The following is a 14,476-nucleotide window of genomic DNA, read 5'->3' as shown; positions in this document are numbered from 1 at the left end:
TGTTACCTGACATGAGCAGAAGATGCTACCTGAGAGGCGGGCCATCATTCAGACGGTCCAGGTTGTGATGAGAATGTCCACCACAAACAGTTCGAGGGGGTTGCCAATAATCGAGACACGTGAGAGGACAGACGAACTTCCTGTCCCTTTGTGAAGGGAATGGACCTCCCCTTGGGAGAGGTTAGGATTGCCTGACAGGTAGCGAATGATAAAGAGGAGCTCTGAGACAGGGAAGGACTCCCCGACGTTGGCGACAAAGGGGGAGTGATAAGGGAGGAAGACACCCCACGAACGCCTTGCGTGACGCCCTCCAGAGTGCCTGCAGGAAGCCACATGAAGCCATTTCCCAACGGTCAGAGGGTCTACCCTCTCTGCAGACTTTAATGAGTTCAGGTCATCTGAGTTATCGACATAGATCTGTAGACGCAGCACTTGTTCAGTAAAGCTACTATTACTTTGAGATAGGATTCACTCACAAAATGGTAGGGTCTCGTTATCTGAGCATGAAACTCAGAAACTTCCTCTACAGCTTGGTATTGCAGGAAGAATTTCACCGTGCTTGTAGACGGTCCCGGGATCTCCATTTGCACCAACGTGAATGGATTTGTGCTGAGTGAGATACAGGACTGATAGGAGGTTAGAGCGAAGCTCTGGGACGTGTAGCACCCTGGTCCACTCCACTAGTCGCGATTCCTGACCCTCCACCACCGGCTGAGAGGGCTATCCTACCTGGAGAGCACAGACAGTGAGCAGAATGAAGTGCCCAAGTCGTCTGTGGCTCTCCAGTAAAACTGTCAGCACAGCCTACGAGCTAAAGCGGCCACAGCCACGCGAAATAAGCGCCAGAGAGCTGGCAATTCACCACAGACAACAGGTAAGGCAGCCCTGGAGGATCAACAGAAGGTGCATTCTCATGCCTCAAAATCTTGCGTGGAGACTTGGGTTTTTGCATCTATGCCCTGAGGTGCTTCTCACAAAGTATAAGCTGGATTGCAGGAGTAGAATCTCTCCGTGTTTCCGGTGCTCGATGTAATTACAGCTGTGCTGGTTAGAGCATTGTCGACTTTTTCTTTTCCATCCAAAGCATTACTTAATTGGGGGGATACAATGTTTGCGCAGATATAGAGCTTCACACATCTAACGTGCCTCGTTTGCCCATACACAAAGCTCTACGCATGTCTACCGGACTGTTGTCTGTGGTGACTTGCCAGCTCTCTGGCGCTTCTGGCGCTTATTTCGCGTGGCTGTGGCCGCTTTAGCTTGTAGGCTGTGCTGACAGTTTTACTGGAGAGCCACAGACGACTTGGGCACTTCATTCTGCTCACTGTCTGTGCTCTCCAGGTAGGATAGCCCTCTCCATGTATTTACTTCATTCTGCTCACTGTCTGTGCTCTCCAGCTCGTTCTCGAGTGTTGTCCAGCTGCTAGACGCCCTTAGACAACACGGACCTCATTGATCACAAGGACGGATATCAGCTCATAGCAATAGTGACCGTACAACTTGGCCGTATTGGGATTGGGACAACATCCCATCAGGAAGGAGGAGTCAAGCCAGGTTGCAAACTGGGTGCAAATAGAGGAGGCTGTGGGACCGGCATGAGGGAACTTTACATCGATCAGTACCGCCTTAGGGCCCCGATCAATAACTGACATGGCCAGACCAGAGTCCTTAGGGTTATGAGGGAGTGCATATGATGTTAGCATTGGTCTAGCAGTGGGAAACACTTTACCAATTGTGTGTAGCATTGGCCAGCAGTAGGAGCCACCTTCCAGATTGGGAAGAGGGATGGGTGGCAGTGCCACAACGTGCATGCACAAGAGGGCCGTTGGTGACTGCGCACGGTGGCCTGCAAGCGTGCACTTGCAGTCGGTGACTGCCCTCCCACTGTCAGAGCACAAAGAGTGACACTATCAGGGTAAAGATAGGGCCAACACTGTCCGCAGTGCAAGCTCCGCAACTTCATCAAAGTAGGAGAAGGCTTTCTTCTTCCATTTGCTCAAGCTTGGATGTTTCTGAGTTGATCGAATATAAGCAAACATGATTGCAAAGATATAAACAGTGAAAATGGATGCTTACAACTAGATATGCCTCCCAGACTTTGTTGGTAGCGACAACGACCAAGCGATCATCATCCCACTCAAAGCCAGACAGATCCCTGAGTATGTGGTCCTCTTCGTACTCCTTCTTAAGCTGCAGCAACTGGTCAGCATCCCTCTAATGATGATTAAGTACCAGATACATACTGTGCCCCAACAAGTCCAGCAAACAGAAGAGGACTTCACAGCTTCAGAGTCAGTCTTCTCTGAGTCTTCAAGAGTAGCAGCAGCAACAGTCCATGCCCCAGGCTTCCAGCCATTATCTGAAGCAAGACCAGCAGTCTTTGAAGCCTTGAGTGAGTCAAGCAGTGCCCAGGTAGACTTATCAGACCACTGAGTCTTAGGAGCCATGACTGGGAGCAGGAGAGAGAGGCTACAGTCTATTATCCTTGATATCTATGATAACTGCTGCTCGACGGCATGACTCCAAGCTCCTGGGCATTGCCCGGCATGATTCCTACACCCGCACCACCTTGACTCCCACACTTTTTGGCGAGGGCAACCCAACCCAACCCAACCCACCTCAACCCGGTGTCCCAATCAGGGCTAGTGTAGGTGGCGGTCCAGGTTTGAACTGGTTTGAACCTGGACCTGAACTGTTTTGGTCGGTCCTGGACCGTGGACTGGGACCAACAATGCCTGTTATTTCAGGATGTACAAGAACCGGTTGAGACCGCAATCTGAACCGGTTCAGGAAGTTTGTACTTACTATGAGCCCCAGAATAGGTGGGCCGTGCCAGTGCTGACTGCACAGCAGCGACAACGCGTGTGGTCAAGTTGCACAGCCCCTTATCCAACTCATCTCCCGCTAACAGTGCCAGCGAAGACGCTAGACGATGGGTTCACTCTCACCATGGCCAAGGGCACAGGTCTTGGTAGAGTTGTGCCACTCTCTGAGTCTGCTCAGAGAGGATAGGTAGGGAGATGGGGTGTGCGTCTATAGCGGTTGTGCCCACCATTGCAAGATGAGCCTCCAGATGACCTGGCATGCCAACCCCCCTACAATCTATGTGTCCTCATAGTGCTGTGCAGGTTTCAGATATGCTTGATACACTGTGGGCTATGGTATGTTTAAGAGACCCTTCTAGCCTTTGTAAAACCAACGCGCTAATACTCGAATTCAGGTGTGACGTTGCACTTTACACCCGACCCCAACCGGCATTTGACCATCAAAGTGGCTGGGATTTCCATCAAACCTGTCCAACTGCAACCACACCCGTCAGCATACACAAACACGCCAACAAACACCATTGAGAATACACCCATCAAGAAGTGTATATGCACTTGAACATTCCAGCCCTTGCGAAGATGCCCAGAGTATGCTCTTGAAGACACAGGGTAGGTGCTCAAAATTGGGCCCTGGGCCCACTCTTGAAGACGTAGGGCACGCACTCAATTGTGGCATTGCTGAGCACACAATCCACCTTGCCCTGTTCTCGTCATCCACCCAGCCCCACATGCTTGTCACCCACAGTCTCGTGCAGTGCCGCTTCTACCCCTGAGCCCGCCATCTGCCCAGCACCAAATGCGAGCTGCCAACGCAGTCGCGCTCGGTGCAGTTTCTATCCCCTGCCCAACGCCGATCCATCCCTTGCCCTTACCGTCTGCGAGCTGCCAATGCGGTCACAATCAACGTAGCTTCCACCCCACTGGGGCATACAGCTTGGCGGCATACGGGTTGGTGCTGTAACCTTCCCCCCTCCCTGGAGAAGTTCCCATCAGCAAAGGAAGCGGGGTAGGCACGCCGTCCGCGTCGGGGACCCACTGATATGACGTAGCGAACTCAGAATAGGTGGCACTTCTATCATCAACCTGTGCACCAATGCCCAGGGCGCGCTCGAGCTGCTTGACGCGCTGCTGCAAGCGTGAGACATTACGGGCGATGTTTGGAAGACTGATTGTCGGCACCGGGTATGGCGCGATACACTGATTGTACGAGTGCATAGCGTAGTGCGTTGTAGCGTAGCTGGAGTACTCGATAGAATTCTAGTTTCATGCGATGGCTGTAGTGGTTTCTGCAGGCGCGGGTGGGTGATATTGAACCCTCATACCGCCTGGTCCTATTGACCAGAAATTTTTTCCATCACCCTGGACAGGGGTGATACTCTGCAGCGTGACTATTGCACCTGGTGGTGCAGGCAACCCTACAATCGGCGTATGATTTCGAGGTAATTCTTGATATGTAGTTACCCCCTGAGCTTCAAAATATCTGCCTATTGCGGCCAAATTTTCTACATTAACCCATAGTTCCCAGGAGCTATCGCCGAATGTCCAACGTACTAAAAATAGTATTTCATTCTCGTCCCATTCATGGGCGACGATCTCCTCGACCTCTCGTTCAAGCTCATTGGGTTGCCCAAAGTTGTAGAAGCTCGTGGCTTCGTGACCCGGGAACTTGATGTCATCATTTGGCACGTGGGGCTGAAGCTTCGATATGTGGAATTGCGGGTGTACCCTCCGCTGTCTTAAATCATTTGGTAATTCTATCTTGTACACACTTGATTCGTTGAATGCTTTAGTTATTTTAAACGGCCCAATAAACCAGGGCGCCTGTTTACGCGCACGTTTGAGCGGGAGGCTTAGATTCATCGTGCTGACGTATACAAGATCGCCAGGTGTATGATTCACATGGTCTCATCTTTGCCGATTCGCGTGGTGTGCCTGATGCACACGCGCGCCAATAATGGCGTCATGTGCCTGCTCCAAGCAATCCCTCGCATTCAACATGAATTCCCGTACTCACAGCGCTGAGTGTTCCATCGGCAGTACATCCAGCATCCTCGGGATATACCCATAGTTTAACTCAAATGGGCTATATCCCGTAGTCTCAGATTGTGCTGCATTCATTGCAAACTCGGTGAGTGCAAGCATGTCTGCCCAGTCGGTCTGGTCGGGCCAGACAAAGCTGCACAGGATCTGCAATACCGTGCGATTTGCATGCTCTGTCACACCGTCTGTTTGGGGATGGAAGGCTGTGGACATCAGCAGGCGTGTCCTCATCAGACGGTGAAGTTCCCACCAAAATTTAGAATTAAACTTCGAATCTCGATCGGATACGATGCTATCAGGAACCCCATGCAAACGCACAACCTCCTTGAGGAACGAGTATATGAGTTCGCTCACAGTTGTCTTAGTATTGCAGGGTACAAGATGTACCATTCCTGTTAGTCTGCATATTATTACCCATAGGCTGTGTAACAATCCCTCAGGCTTCTGGTTCACATCCTTTGCCGTCTGACAGAGATGGCATGATTTGTAAAACAGGTCGACATCCGTGGCGATCTTTGGCCACCAATAGTAGCAGCGCAAGTACTCCGTGGTTTTGTTAGCGCCAAGGTGTCCGATCGCCCAGTGCACACCATCAATCACAAGCTCTCTCAGTGCACACGCTCCGAGCTTTCCAGAGGGCAAAACACCTCGTTTCCAAGGCGATTCTTGGTGTTGTCAGGGACGAAACTGCAGGGCAAAAATATCGGAAATGCGGAGGTCCAATGCACGGGAAAAGTGAAGATGAACAATACCGAAGCTGAACGGGTCTGGGACGAGTGGACCTAAGTCCAACGAGCAAGGGCGTACTGCCCAGACCACAACACAGAGTTGGATGGATGCGATTCAGAGACAATATCGAGAAGAGTGGTATGCTGACGTCGGAGCAAAGTCGGAGCAAAGCGGGGCAGAGGCGGACTTGACCCGAAGGGTCGCTACACACTCAAGGTCCGCTTAGGAGGAAAGGGGAAAGCCTAGTCGATATTGGAACTGAGCAATATCGCACAGATAAGCTGGTATAAGTACTAAGCAGAACAATGAAAAAGTTGGAGATGAATCTATCATCAGTAAGACAAAGGGAACAGGGAAGAAGATCTAAAGTACATGTGGAACACAAAGGGAATCAGTGCCAAGGAAACCGAGCACAAGGAAGGAGAATACAGTGTGAGAATAAGCAAAGATGAACAAAGGGAACATATGGGAGTCAAAGATACAAAAAGTCCACTGGAGATCCGTCGGAGGGCCGTGGGAAAATGAGCGGCGAAGAGCGGAGGAGACGTCGGAGGACAGTTGGGGATAGTAGGCAATGGTCGGCGATGATTGACCCGTGACAGGTGTATACTGTCCCTTCCCGTAACTCGAATTGCGGGTGCTCCTTAGGGGCCGCAATGACCTTGGAAAATAGTGAGTCCATACCATAGTTCTGTTTTACTGCGGCCAGATATTCAGCATACTGGCTGAACATCTGGGGACTGATCAGCCCTTGAGCTGCTGACGTGCCCACAGTGGGCACATCATCCGGCGGTGTCATTTCAAACTCCGACGAGCCTGCAGACGCAAGCATCTCAGCCTTGAGGTCCCGGCTCTCCACTGCTTCATCCCCGGCCGGGTCAAAGTGCACGTCCATATTCACATACCAGTAATCTGGGTGCGTCTCGCCAGGTCTATCGTACTTGTAGTATCGGGATAGCGTGTCTGCGACGAGGTTGTACTTGCCTTTGACATATGTAATGGAGTGATCAAATCTACTAATGTACTCGGCCCAACGCCGCTGGCGGTAGGACATATCTTTTTGCGACTTGAAGAACTTGAGAGTCCTGTGATCAGTAACTATATTAATTTTTTGTCCCATAAGCTTGTCCTCCCACTTCAGGAGGGCTTCTAATATTGCGAGTGTCTTGTGCTCGTACGTAGCATAGCCTCGCTGTGCATTTGTGAACTTCTTAGACATAAATCCAGCCGGCCGGCACACTCGGAAGTCTCGGCCCTGTCCGTAATAAGCACCAACTCCTGTCTTCAAACCGTCACATATGACCCAGATCAGATCGGGATCGCCGAAGTTGACTGGCTTCAGAATGGGCGCTTAACACGCCAAGTCCTTGATTGCCTGGAAGCACTTTTCGTGTATGGGTTGCCAATGGAATGGTGTCCCCTCACTGCATATGGCTGAAAGTGGGGCCATGTAGGTGGCCACATTCGGCATAAACTGAGCTAAGTATTGTATGAGTCCGAGGAATCAGGCTACTTCCGTGTAGCTTTGTGGTGTTCTCCACTCGCGTATCTGTTCCAGTTTGTCAGATTCCGTGTGTATCCCTTGAGCGTCTATGATGTGTCCTAGGCACTCCATTCGGTCTGAATATAGATCAACCTTTTTCTTAGATAGATACAGCTGCGCCTTGCGGAGGGTGGCAAATACTAATTCGAGATGTCTCTTGTGCTCCTCTATAGTGTTAGAGTATATAAAAATGTCATCTAGATAAACATGTACAAATATTCCAATGTAATCTCTAAAAATATGTGTCATAAGCCTCTGGAATGTCGACGGGGCGTTACAGTCCCCTTGCTGCATCACATGGGATATCATGGTCCCCATAATTGTCGAAAACACGGTTTTCAGCTCGTCGCCCTTCTCAATACAGACTTGTTCATACACATCGCTCATATCTAGCTTAGATCTGTATCAGGCTCTGGCAACGTCATTCCTAATATGGTCTTGGTCCGGCATCGGAGTGACGTCATGAACGGTATTATCATTCCGTTCACGCAGGTTGAACACAGTGCGTAATTTCCCATCCTTTTTGGGGATACACAGCATCGGCAATGTGTTCTCAACAGGCTTCCATTCCCACCATCTGGCAGTCGTGTTTTTCTGTATCTTGTCCTGTAATAGATGTTGGTACGCCTCCGCGCAATGCAGATGGTGTCCCTTGTATCTCTTATTAGGGTCTATTAGTGGTATGCTATGATTAACTTCTCTATACGGAGGTTTCCTAAGGGGAATGTCCCCCGTAATATCCTGAATGTGTTCAACCCAGTGTTCCCGGAGACGTGGGATCACGTCGTCCGGTATTGCTTCTTGGGCGCGTGATGGCGACTCTTCTTTTGGTTCTTGAGTACTCGCTTCTCTGGGCGGTCCAGGGAACGGTATTTGCTTGCCTCACAGAGTCTTCCGTTGTGCATCCTCAGCGGCGCGGTGCTGCTTGTAAGCTATCTCAAATTCTCGCTCAAATTTGATGTCCTTGATCTCTTCGTATTCAACACTTCCACTCGCGAGTCAGCTTACAGTGGGTACATTATTCTCTCCTATATCGGGTAGCTTCGTATCTAGCGCGTGGGAGCGGACCACTACCTTGTGCTGTGGGCACTGTCCTTCATGTGTTATTTTACTTCCGAAAGGAAGCGCGAGGCTTAGCAGGGTTGGGCTGAGCCCACTTGTCATTCCCACCAATCCTTCCTCCTTCAAGCTCTGTGGGGATGTCTAGACCATCCGGAAGCCTGATGGTCCGCTTGTCGGGCATTATGGTGATCCCGTGCTTAGCACAAAACGGCAAGCCAACAATGGCATCATAGTGCGCTATGTTGGCTACGTCGAAGTACCACCTTGTATTGATAGTCCCTAGGGCGGTCCTACAATGACCGCCGTGTGTAATCTTAGACTTGCTACCTTTACAGCCCAGCTTAAGTGTAACGGGGTTCTCAAGCTCAAAGACATCAAGATTGCATACTTGTGCAAATTCGGTACTAACGGCATCCATATTGGATCCGAGGTCGAATAACGTCCAGGCCTTTACACTGTTAATTTGGATGTATGCGGAAAGCAGCTCTGTCCATTCCCTTGGGTACTTCGGCCTGTGTGCACTGTCTTCCCTGTGTAACGCCGATCTGATGGCTTTGCGAGCTTCAGGTGGTGGCACCGGACACTTCCCTTTTGGGAACGGTAGCGCCTGACGCTCTGGTGAATTGGTGAGCTCACGCTCCTTGCCATCTGCGAGTAGAGCCCCCATATACACAGCATTCTCCTCATTATCAGAGTCAGTACTACTGTATTCGCTGTAGGCATGTGCTTCGTAAGATTCCCAGTACTCTTCAGAGTTGTCTGTACACTCCTGTTCTGGCAAGTCTGGTTCAGTCTCCGTGGCTTCCTTTGAAGCGCCTGGGCCCTCTCCATCAGATCTATCATCTACGATGTCCATTACGTGCATTCGCGCTGAGTCAGGGTAATGGTCCGTCGCAATATGTCCCTTTTTGGAACATAGACGGCATACTAAGTCCAGGTACCGCGGATTCAGCTTCGGCTTGAGAATAGTAGCGCTCTTGGGCCACGGTCTACCCCCAGTTGCCTTGACCTCTGGCTGTCAATTTCCGCGATCTTCCGTATCTATGTTACGAGAATTCTTAGTTTCGTCTTTTCGAGGTAGCTTGGAGCGCTCCTTTGTGCGAGTCGGCCCCTCATATCGCATGGTTCTGTAGCGGTCTCGATCTCCACTGCGGTACTTCCTGATCTGATCTCTAGATTCATACTTTGACGTCGGCGCTTTGCTGCGCAGTCCTCCGCATAAGTCTCAGATCACCTTGAGGGACTTCTGTGCTAGTTCATACTGTATTGCGTAGTCCCTCATTAATTTGATTCTAGTGACACCAACTCTGACATCTTTTAGTCCTACTAAGTGATCAATGTAGTCTTCAGGTAGGCTAGTAAGGAATCTCTCCGAGATGTTGGTCTCTGTAGGCTGTTGCAGTAGACGGTCGGTGGCGTCCATTAATTCATCATAGAATTGTTGCACCCCATCTTTGGGCTCCAATGATACATTTAAATATTTTTACAAGCCTTTTCCGGTGTTAGGGTAACTACAAATTTATCACTGGGTCTGTGACTGCATTTTTAGACCAAAAAATGATCTGAAAATCCGATAAATCTTTTAAATCTTTTCATGATTTTATACAGAGGAAATCTTGAACCAGATTAATGATTTTTAATCCATTTTTACAGCTAAAAGTTTTAAACAAAAATCTTATAAGTTTATCACAATTTTTACATCATTTATATTTGCACTTTTGACTCTAAAAGTTTGAAAGTTTGTATATTTATTTATGATTCTTAGGTAGAAATTTACAAACTTGTGTGTAGAAAGTTCTTATATTCAACTAGTGCAGCTAATTTATTTATGGAAATTTCAAAACATTGATCAATAGTTTTTCAATATAGTTGCTTGGTTGACAAACTGGTTCAAGATTTTTAAGGCAGGAATCTTTTACAAAAATCTTAGAAGAGACACAGGATTTTTTCAACATTTAGATCATACTTTTGAGAGGTAAAAGTTCTTATGCCAGTTTACAATCTTGACAGAATCTTTTGGGCGAAAAATGTTATAAAGTTTTTAAAATTTTATAAGATTTTTTAATCACTTTTAGAACTGAAAATCCAATCACAGACCCAGTGTATCAAATAACTTAATAATCCCTTCTTTGAAGGGAACAGGATCTGCAAGCGCTGTGGCTCTTATTATTTTAGTTTGCCCCCAATGCCTAGGCTTTGACGACAGGAATCCTGTCGTAAATGCAGCCGGTTCGTCCTCGTGTTCTCCTCTGGTCATTCCAGTAAGCATGAAAAAGTCTAATAATAGATCTAACCAATCAAGGAAGCGATCGGCATCATCATCCCCCTGCCACTCCTTAGGTTGAGCCGGCTTCTGATTCTTTATGTTCTTTGAAGGGATTCTATAGGAATCTACATATCTTTTAAACATTCTGAGAATCTTCTTATGATACAGTTCTCTCAATGTCACTGCAGAGAGATCCTCTTGCATGGGGATGTATGATCCTTCGCGGATGGGAATGTTCAGTCTCTCCGGTGGGTCACGCCCGGGGAGACTTCTGTTCTCATGGCTGTCGTCCTCTGATCCTGATCCAGGGTCTCCGCCTGGCGTGGCCCCATGGTTCCTCTGAGGGTCTATTGGGAGTTCCCCCCTCCTATTGCGATTCGGCTCTCCCCGAGGAGTGCACCGGTCCCCATTGTCACCTGGGTCGCTGTCCGAGCTCCCTCCTGGGTCTCGTCCATTACGTCTCCTGATGAATTCAACTGGTACAGTCTGAGCCCTAGGAGAAGAGACTCGCAATAACATGTGCCAATTGCCGGCATATCGGCCAGCTTCTGGGGCCGTTCCAGCCCGGCTAGGGATCCTGTGCATGTGTGGCGGTACATTGCGATGATCATCCTCGGCATCTTCAGCCTTGGACACCTCGTGGTTGGTCTCGGCTCCCAGGCCCGTAGCCTCATGCTCTGGGATCATCAGATGTTCCTGAAGCGTCATCCGCCGTTTGTCGCGTTTCCTGCTGTTGCTTGGCTCGCCCTGCGGTTCTCCGGGCAGTGTTTGGCCTTGCGCCATCTCGATTCCTTCAGTCGGCGCGATGTCAAACCACCTCGGATCGCCAATGCATCTGAAAAAACCCAAATTTATGTAGCTGCCCCTTTGAACTATTGTTGCTATAGTAGCTCTATGTGCACTATGGAGTGATCAGCTAGCTGCTATAGAGCACTATGTAGAGTATGACAGTTGCTATGGGGTGCTATGTAGACTATGATGGCCGCTATGGGGTGCTACATAGCAATTTATAGCTTAATACACCAGCTATATAGCAATGCATAGCTCATAGTGATGTCAATATAGCACCCATAGCTTTGTATATATATCTATATAGCATCCATAGTTTTGGTACATACTTATATAGAAACCATAGCAGACTTTCCAACTCACACTATGTTATGATCCATTAGTTTGGGGGTAATAGTCAGCCTGTACAGTGAAGTATGAGTGCATAATATCATATAAGCTTATATACATACATCAACTATTTAGGGTCAATGTGGACTTAGCAAAAATCGGGTTTGGACCGACAGTCACGTGACAAATGTTGCCGCGGCCGCGTTGACACCAACCAACGGTCACGTGACCGGTGTTTGACGCGGCCCGTCCACACAAGTCCACCCCGCACCCTTGCCCTTGACAAGCTGGGATCCCACTGCCTCCCCCCCCTCGTGTCTGCCTCCTCAACCAGCCCAGCCCAGCTCGTCGAGCCTACGCCTTGGGAACAGCCCCGAGTGCAAGCCGCCAACGCGGTCGGGCTCGGTGCAGCTTCTGCCCCTGCCCTCACCTGTCGACCAGCCCCAAGCCCAAGCCGCCAACAGGCTCGGGCTCGGCATCACCTCTTGCCCCCTGGCTCCCGCCCCGCGCCTGCCTTCTGCCAGCCCGGAGCCCGAGCCGCCAACGCGGTCAGGCTCGGCCTCACCTCCTGCCCCCTTCCACCAGCCCCGGGCCCGCCTTCTGCCAGCCCTGGGCCCGATCCGCCAACGTGGTCAGGTTCGGTGCTGCATTCCACCCTGCCCCTGCCCTTCGACCCACCGTCCGCTCCCGCCTTCGACCCGCCGCCCAGCCTGAGCTGCCAATGTGGTCGGGCTGGTGCTCACTCGTCCTCCTCCCTGCCTGCTCCCAACACCGAGCCGCGAGCCAATGCGGTTGGGCTTGGCATCGGCTCCTGCCCCGCCTGCCTTCGACCAACCCCGAGCCTGAGCCGCCAACACAGTTGGGCTCGGCATCACATCCCCCACCCTGCGCCCGCCTCCAACCAGCCTCTCACCTGCCTCTTGCCCGCCTTCTTGCTCACCTCCCCACGTCTCGCCCGCCTCCCCACATCTCTCTCCCTGAATCTCGCCCATCTCCCCCCCTTCTTGCCCGCCTGGCCACCTTCTCGCCAGTCTCCCCGCCTCTCTCCGGCCTCTTGCCCGCCTCGTCGCCTTCTCGCTGGCCTCTCGCCCGCATCCTCGCCGGCCTCGTCGCCTTCTGCCGGTGTCGGCACCCCCGCCCTGCGCCAGCCTTCGACCAGCCCCAAGCCCGGGCTGCCAATGTGGTTGGCCTCGGTGTCACATCCTGTCCCCCGCGCTTGCCTCCGACCAGCGTGGTCGGGCTCGGTGTCGACTCCCGGCTCCCGCACCCGCCTCCCGCTATATAGCCATGGCAGTGTGATCTATAACACCCATAGCACTTTATAGCACTGGCAGGTACCTCTATAGCAACTGCAGGCAGCTCCATAGCACCCATACAAATTGACATTGCTATGGAACTATGGATGCTATATTGGACTATGTAGTGCTGTATAGTCATGGGATTTTTCTCAGATGTGTCCTTTACTTTCCTTGTTTCATGTGCCTCTTCGGGAGCATGAGGTACAGGTACGTGTCATTGTCTTTATCTTCAGTTAACTTAATCAAATTATTGATGTCACTAATTTGGATCGGCATATTGCCGCCTCTTTCCCACAGCGTGCGTGCAAGGTCCTTCATTCCTTGCCGCTCTTCCGGCTCAGACCCGTAAGTCTGGGTAATACTGCTCACATGGCTCTGATCTGATGTCATCATTCAGATCATTCTGATTTGCCGTAGTATCTACGGTACTCTTTGGCGCCTGGTGCCGATCTCTGGGCAGTCTGCCCTCTACTCGGACGTCCAGTAGGATCGTCCCGCTTCTCAACGTACGCAGTAGCGTAGCGTCGGTTACTGTATCTACAGGCATTGTACTAACCTCTTAGGGTGCTCAAAAAAGTGTAAGATAGGCGTAAGGGGGCAAGGCGGGCAGTGGCAGTGTCACGACGCACCTTGCAGGCAACAGAGCAGGATCTGGTAGTATAGCAAAATAGAATGTAGATACAGGCGTGCAATGAAGAGTCTTTTATAGTCGAGACGCCATAGATATCGTAGATAATCATATCTCAGATATCAGGTGCCCGGAGGAGTAAAGTTAAGCACGCAAGGTTTGACCATATGGTGCCCAACGGGCATGGCAACGTTGTGATTTCTCAGTCGCGGTGTCCCGCACCCTTTTTGCAAAAGGTGCAGAAACATGTTGTTGCGCACGTGCCTGACTTCAGCTTTGGAATTTCCCATGAGACAAGACATGCGTGAGAGCTGCGCTGAGGGAAGCACAAAGTCAGAAAAATTATTCGTTCAACCTGCACCACCATGTTCGGATATCTCATCGCAGCTGCTCGCCACGTCGTCAACACTCTTTACCCTGCCTATGTGCAGGAAGATGAGAATCACGTTCCTCACTCCCTGCCACTCGCCATCGAGTACACACGCGAAACCGTGACCACTGTCCAGGTTCGCGGTAGCGAACACGTTGAATACACTATGCGTCAATTCGAGCCGCCTGCCTATGATGGCCACATCTTCGACACCGATTCCCTTCGCATCCCTCCAAACGAGGAGACCTGTCTGTTTTGGATGACAGAACATCCGCTTCCGCACGCACACTTCAAGCTTGGGGGACATCTTTCAGTTACAGCTATACGACGGGCCCAACCAGATCACAGCAGACGTGCATTTCCAGCGAGCCATCTACAACAATGTTGACGATGTGATTGTCATCCTTGCTACTCTAGCTCCTCCCGCTTCACTCCGCCGAGGTCACACCAAGCTTTTCCGATACTTCGCCTACGAGCACTACGCCATGCTCTCTATGGGTTCTCAAGAGTGAAAGGTCTCTCACTTGCCGAAGATCCATGGCATTATATTTCCCATTTTCGTACCTGCCCGACCACCTTGGACGTACACATCATGA

At 50.6% G+C, this 14,476-nt stretch overlaps 4 protein-coding genes across 4 annotated transcripts; 2 read left to right on the top strand and 2 right to left on the bottom strand.

The window, feature by feature from the left end:
• Positions 1-1,910: 1,910 nt before the first annotated feature.
• Positions 1,911-2,447, bottom strand: PUNSTDRAFT_134316 (uncharacterized protein; the record flags this gene model as incomplete). Its single annotated transcript, XM_007383787.1, has 3 exons — positions 1,911-2,012; positions 2,077-2,190; positions 2,244-2,447. 3 exons carry the CDS (start codon positions 2,445-2,447, stop codon positions 1,911-1,913), a joined length of 420 nt encoding a protein of 139 aa, XP_007383849.1.
• A 3,619-nt stretch (positions 2,448-6,066) lies between these two features.
• Positions 6,067-6,648, bottom strand: PUNSTDRAFT_134315 (uncharacterized protein; the record flags this gene model as incomplete). The annotated part of the gene is made up of 1 exon (XM_007383786.1): positions 6,067-6,648. One exon carries the CDS (start codon positions 6,646-6,648, stop codon positions 6,067-6,069), a length of 582 nt encoding a protein of 193 aa, XP_007383848.1.
• A 4,420-nt stretch (positions 6,649-11,068) lies between these two features.
• Positions 11,069-12,909, top strand: PUNSTDRAFT_134314 (uncharacterized protein; the record flags this gene model as incomplete). The annotated part of the gene is made up of 2 exons (XM_007383785.1): positions 11,069-11,261; positions 11,924-12,909. The coding sequence occupies 2 exons, from the start codon at positions 11,069-11,071 to the stop codon at positions 12,907-12,909; spliced, it is 1,179 nt and encodes a 392-aa protein (XP_007383847.1).
• A 966-nt stretch (positions 12,910-13,875) lies between these two features.
• Positions 13,876-14,392, top strand: PUNSTDRAFT_134313 (uncharacterized protein; the record flags this gene model as incomplete). Its single annotated transcript, XM_007383784.1, has 2 exons — positions 13,876-14,016; positions 14,147-14,392. The coding sequence occupies 2 exons, from the start codon at positions 13,876-13,878 to the stop codon at positions 14,390-14,392; spliced, it is 387 nt and encodes a 128-aa protein (XP_007383846.1).
• Between the last annotated feature and the right edge of the window lie 84 nt (positions 14,393-14,476).

Source organism: Punctularia strigosozonata (assembly GCF_000264995.1).
Source record: "Punctularia strigosozonata HHB-11173 SS5 unplaced genomic scaffold PUNSTscaffold_6, whole genome shotgun sequence".
NCBI classification, from domain to species: Eukaryota; Fungi; Basidiomycota; class Agaricomycetes; order Corticiales; family Punctulariaceae; genus Punctularia; species Punctularia strigosozonata.
The sequence above is the reverse complement of the archived record's forward strand: the minus strand, read 5'-3'. Positions and strand labels throughout refer to the sequence as shown.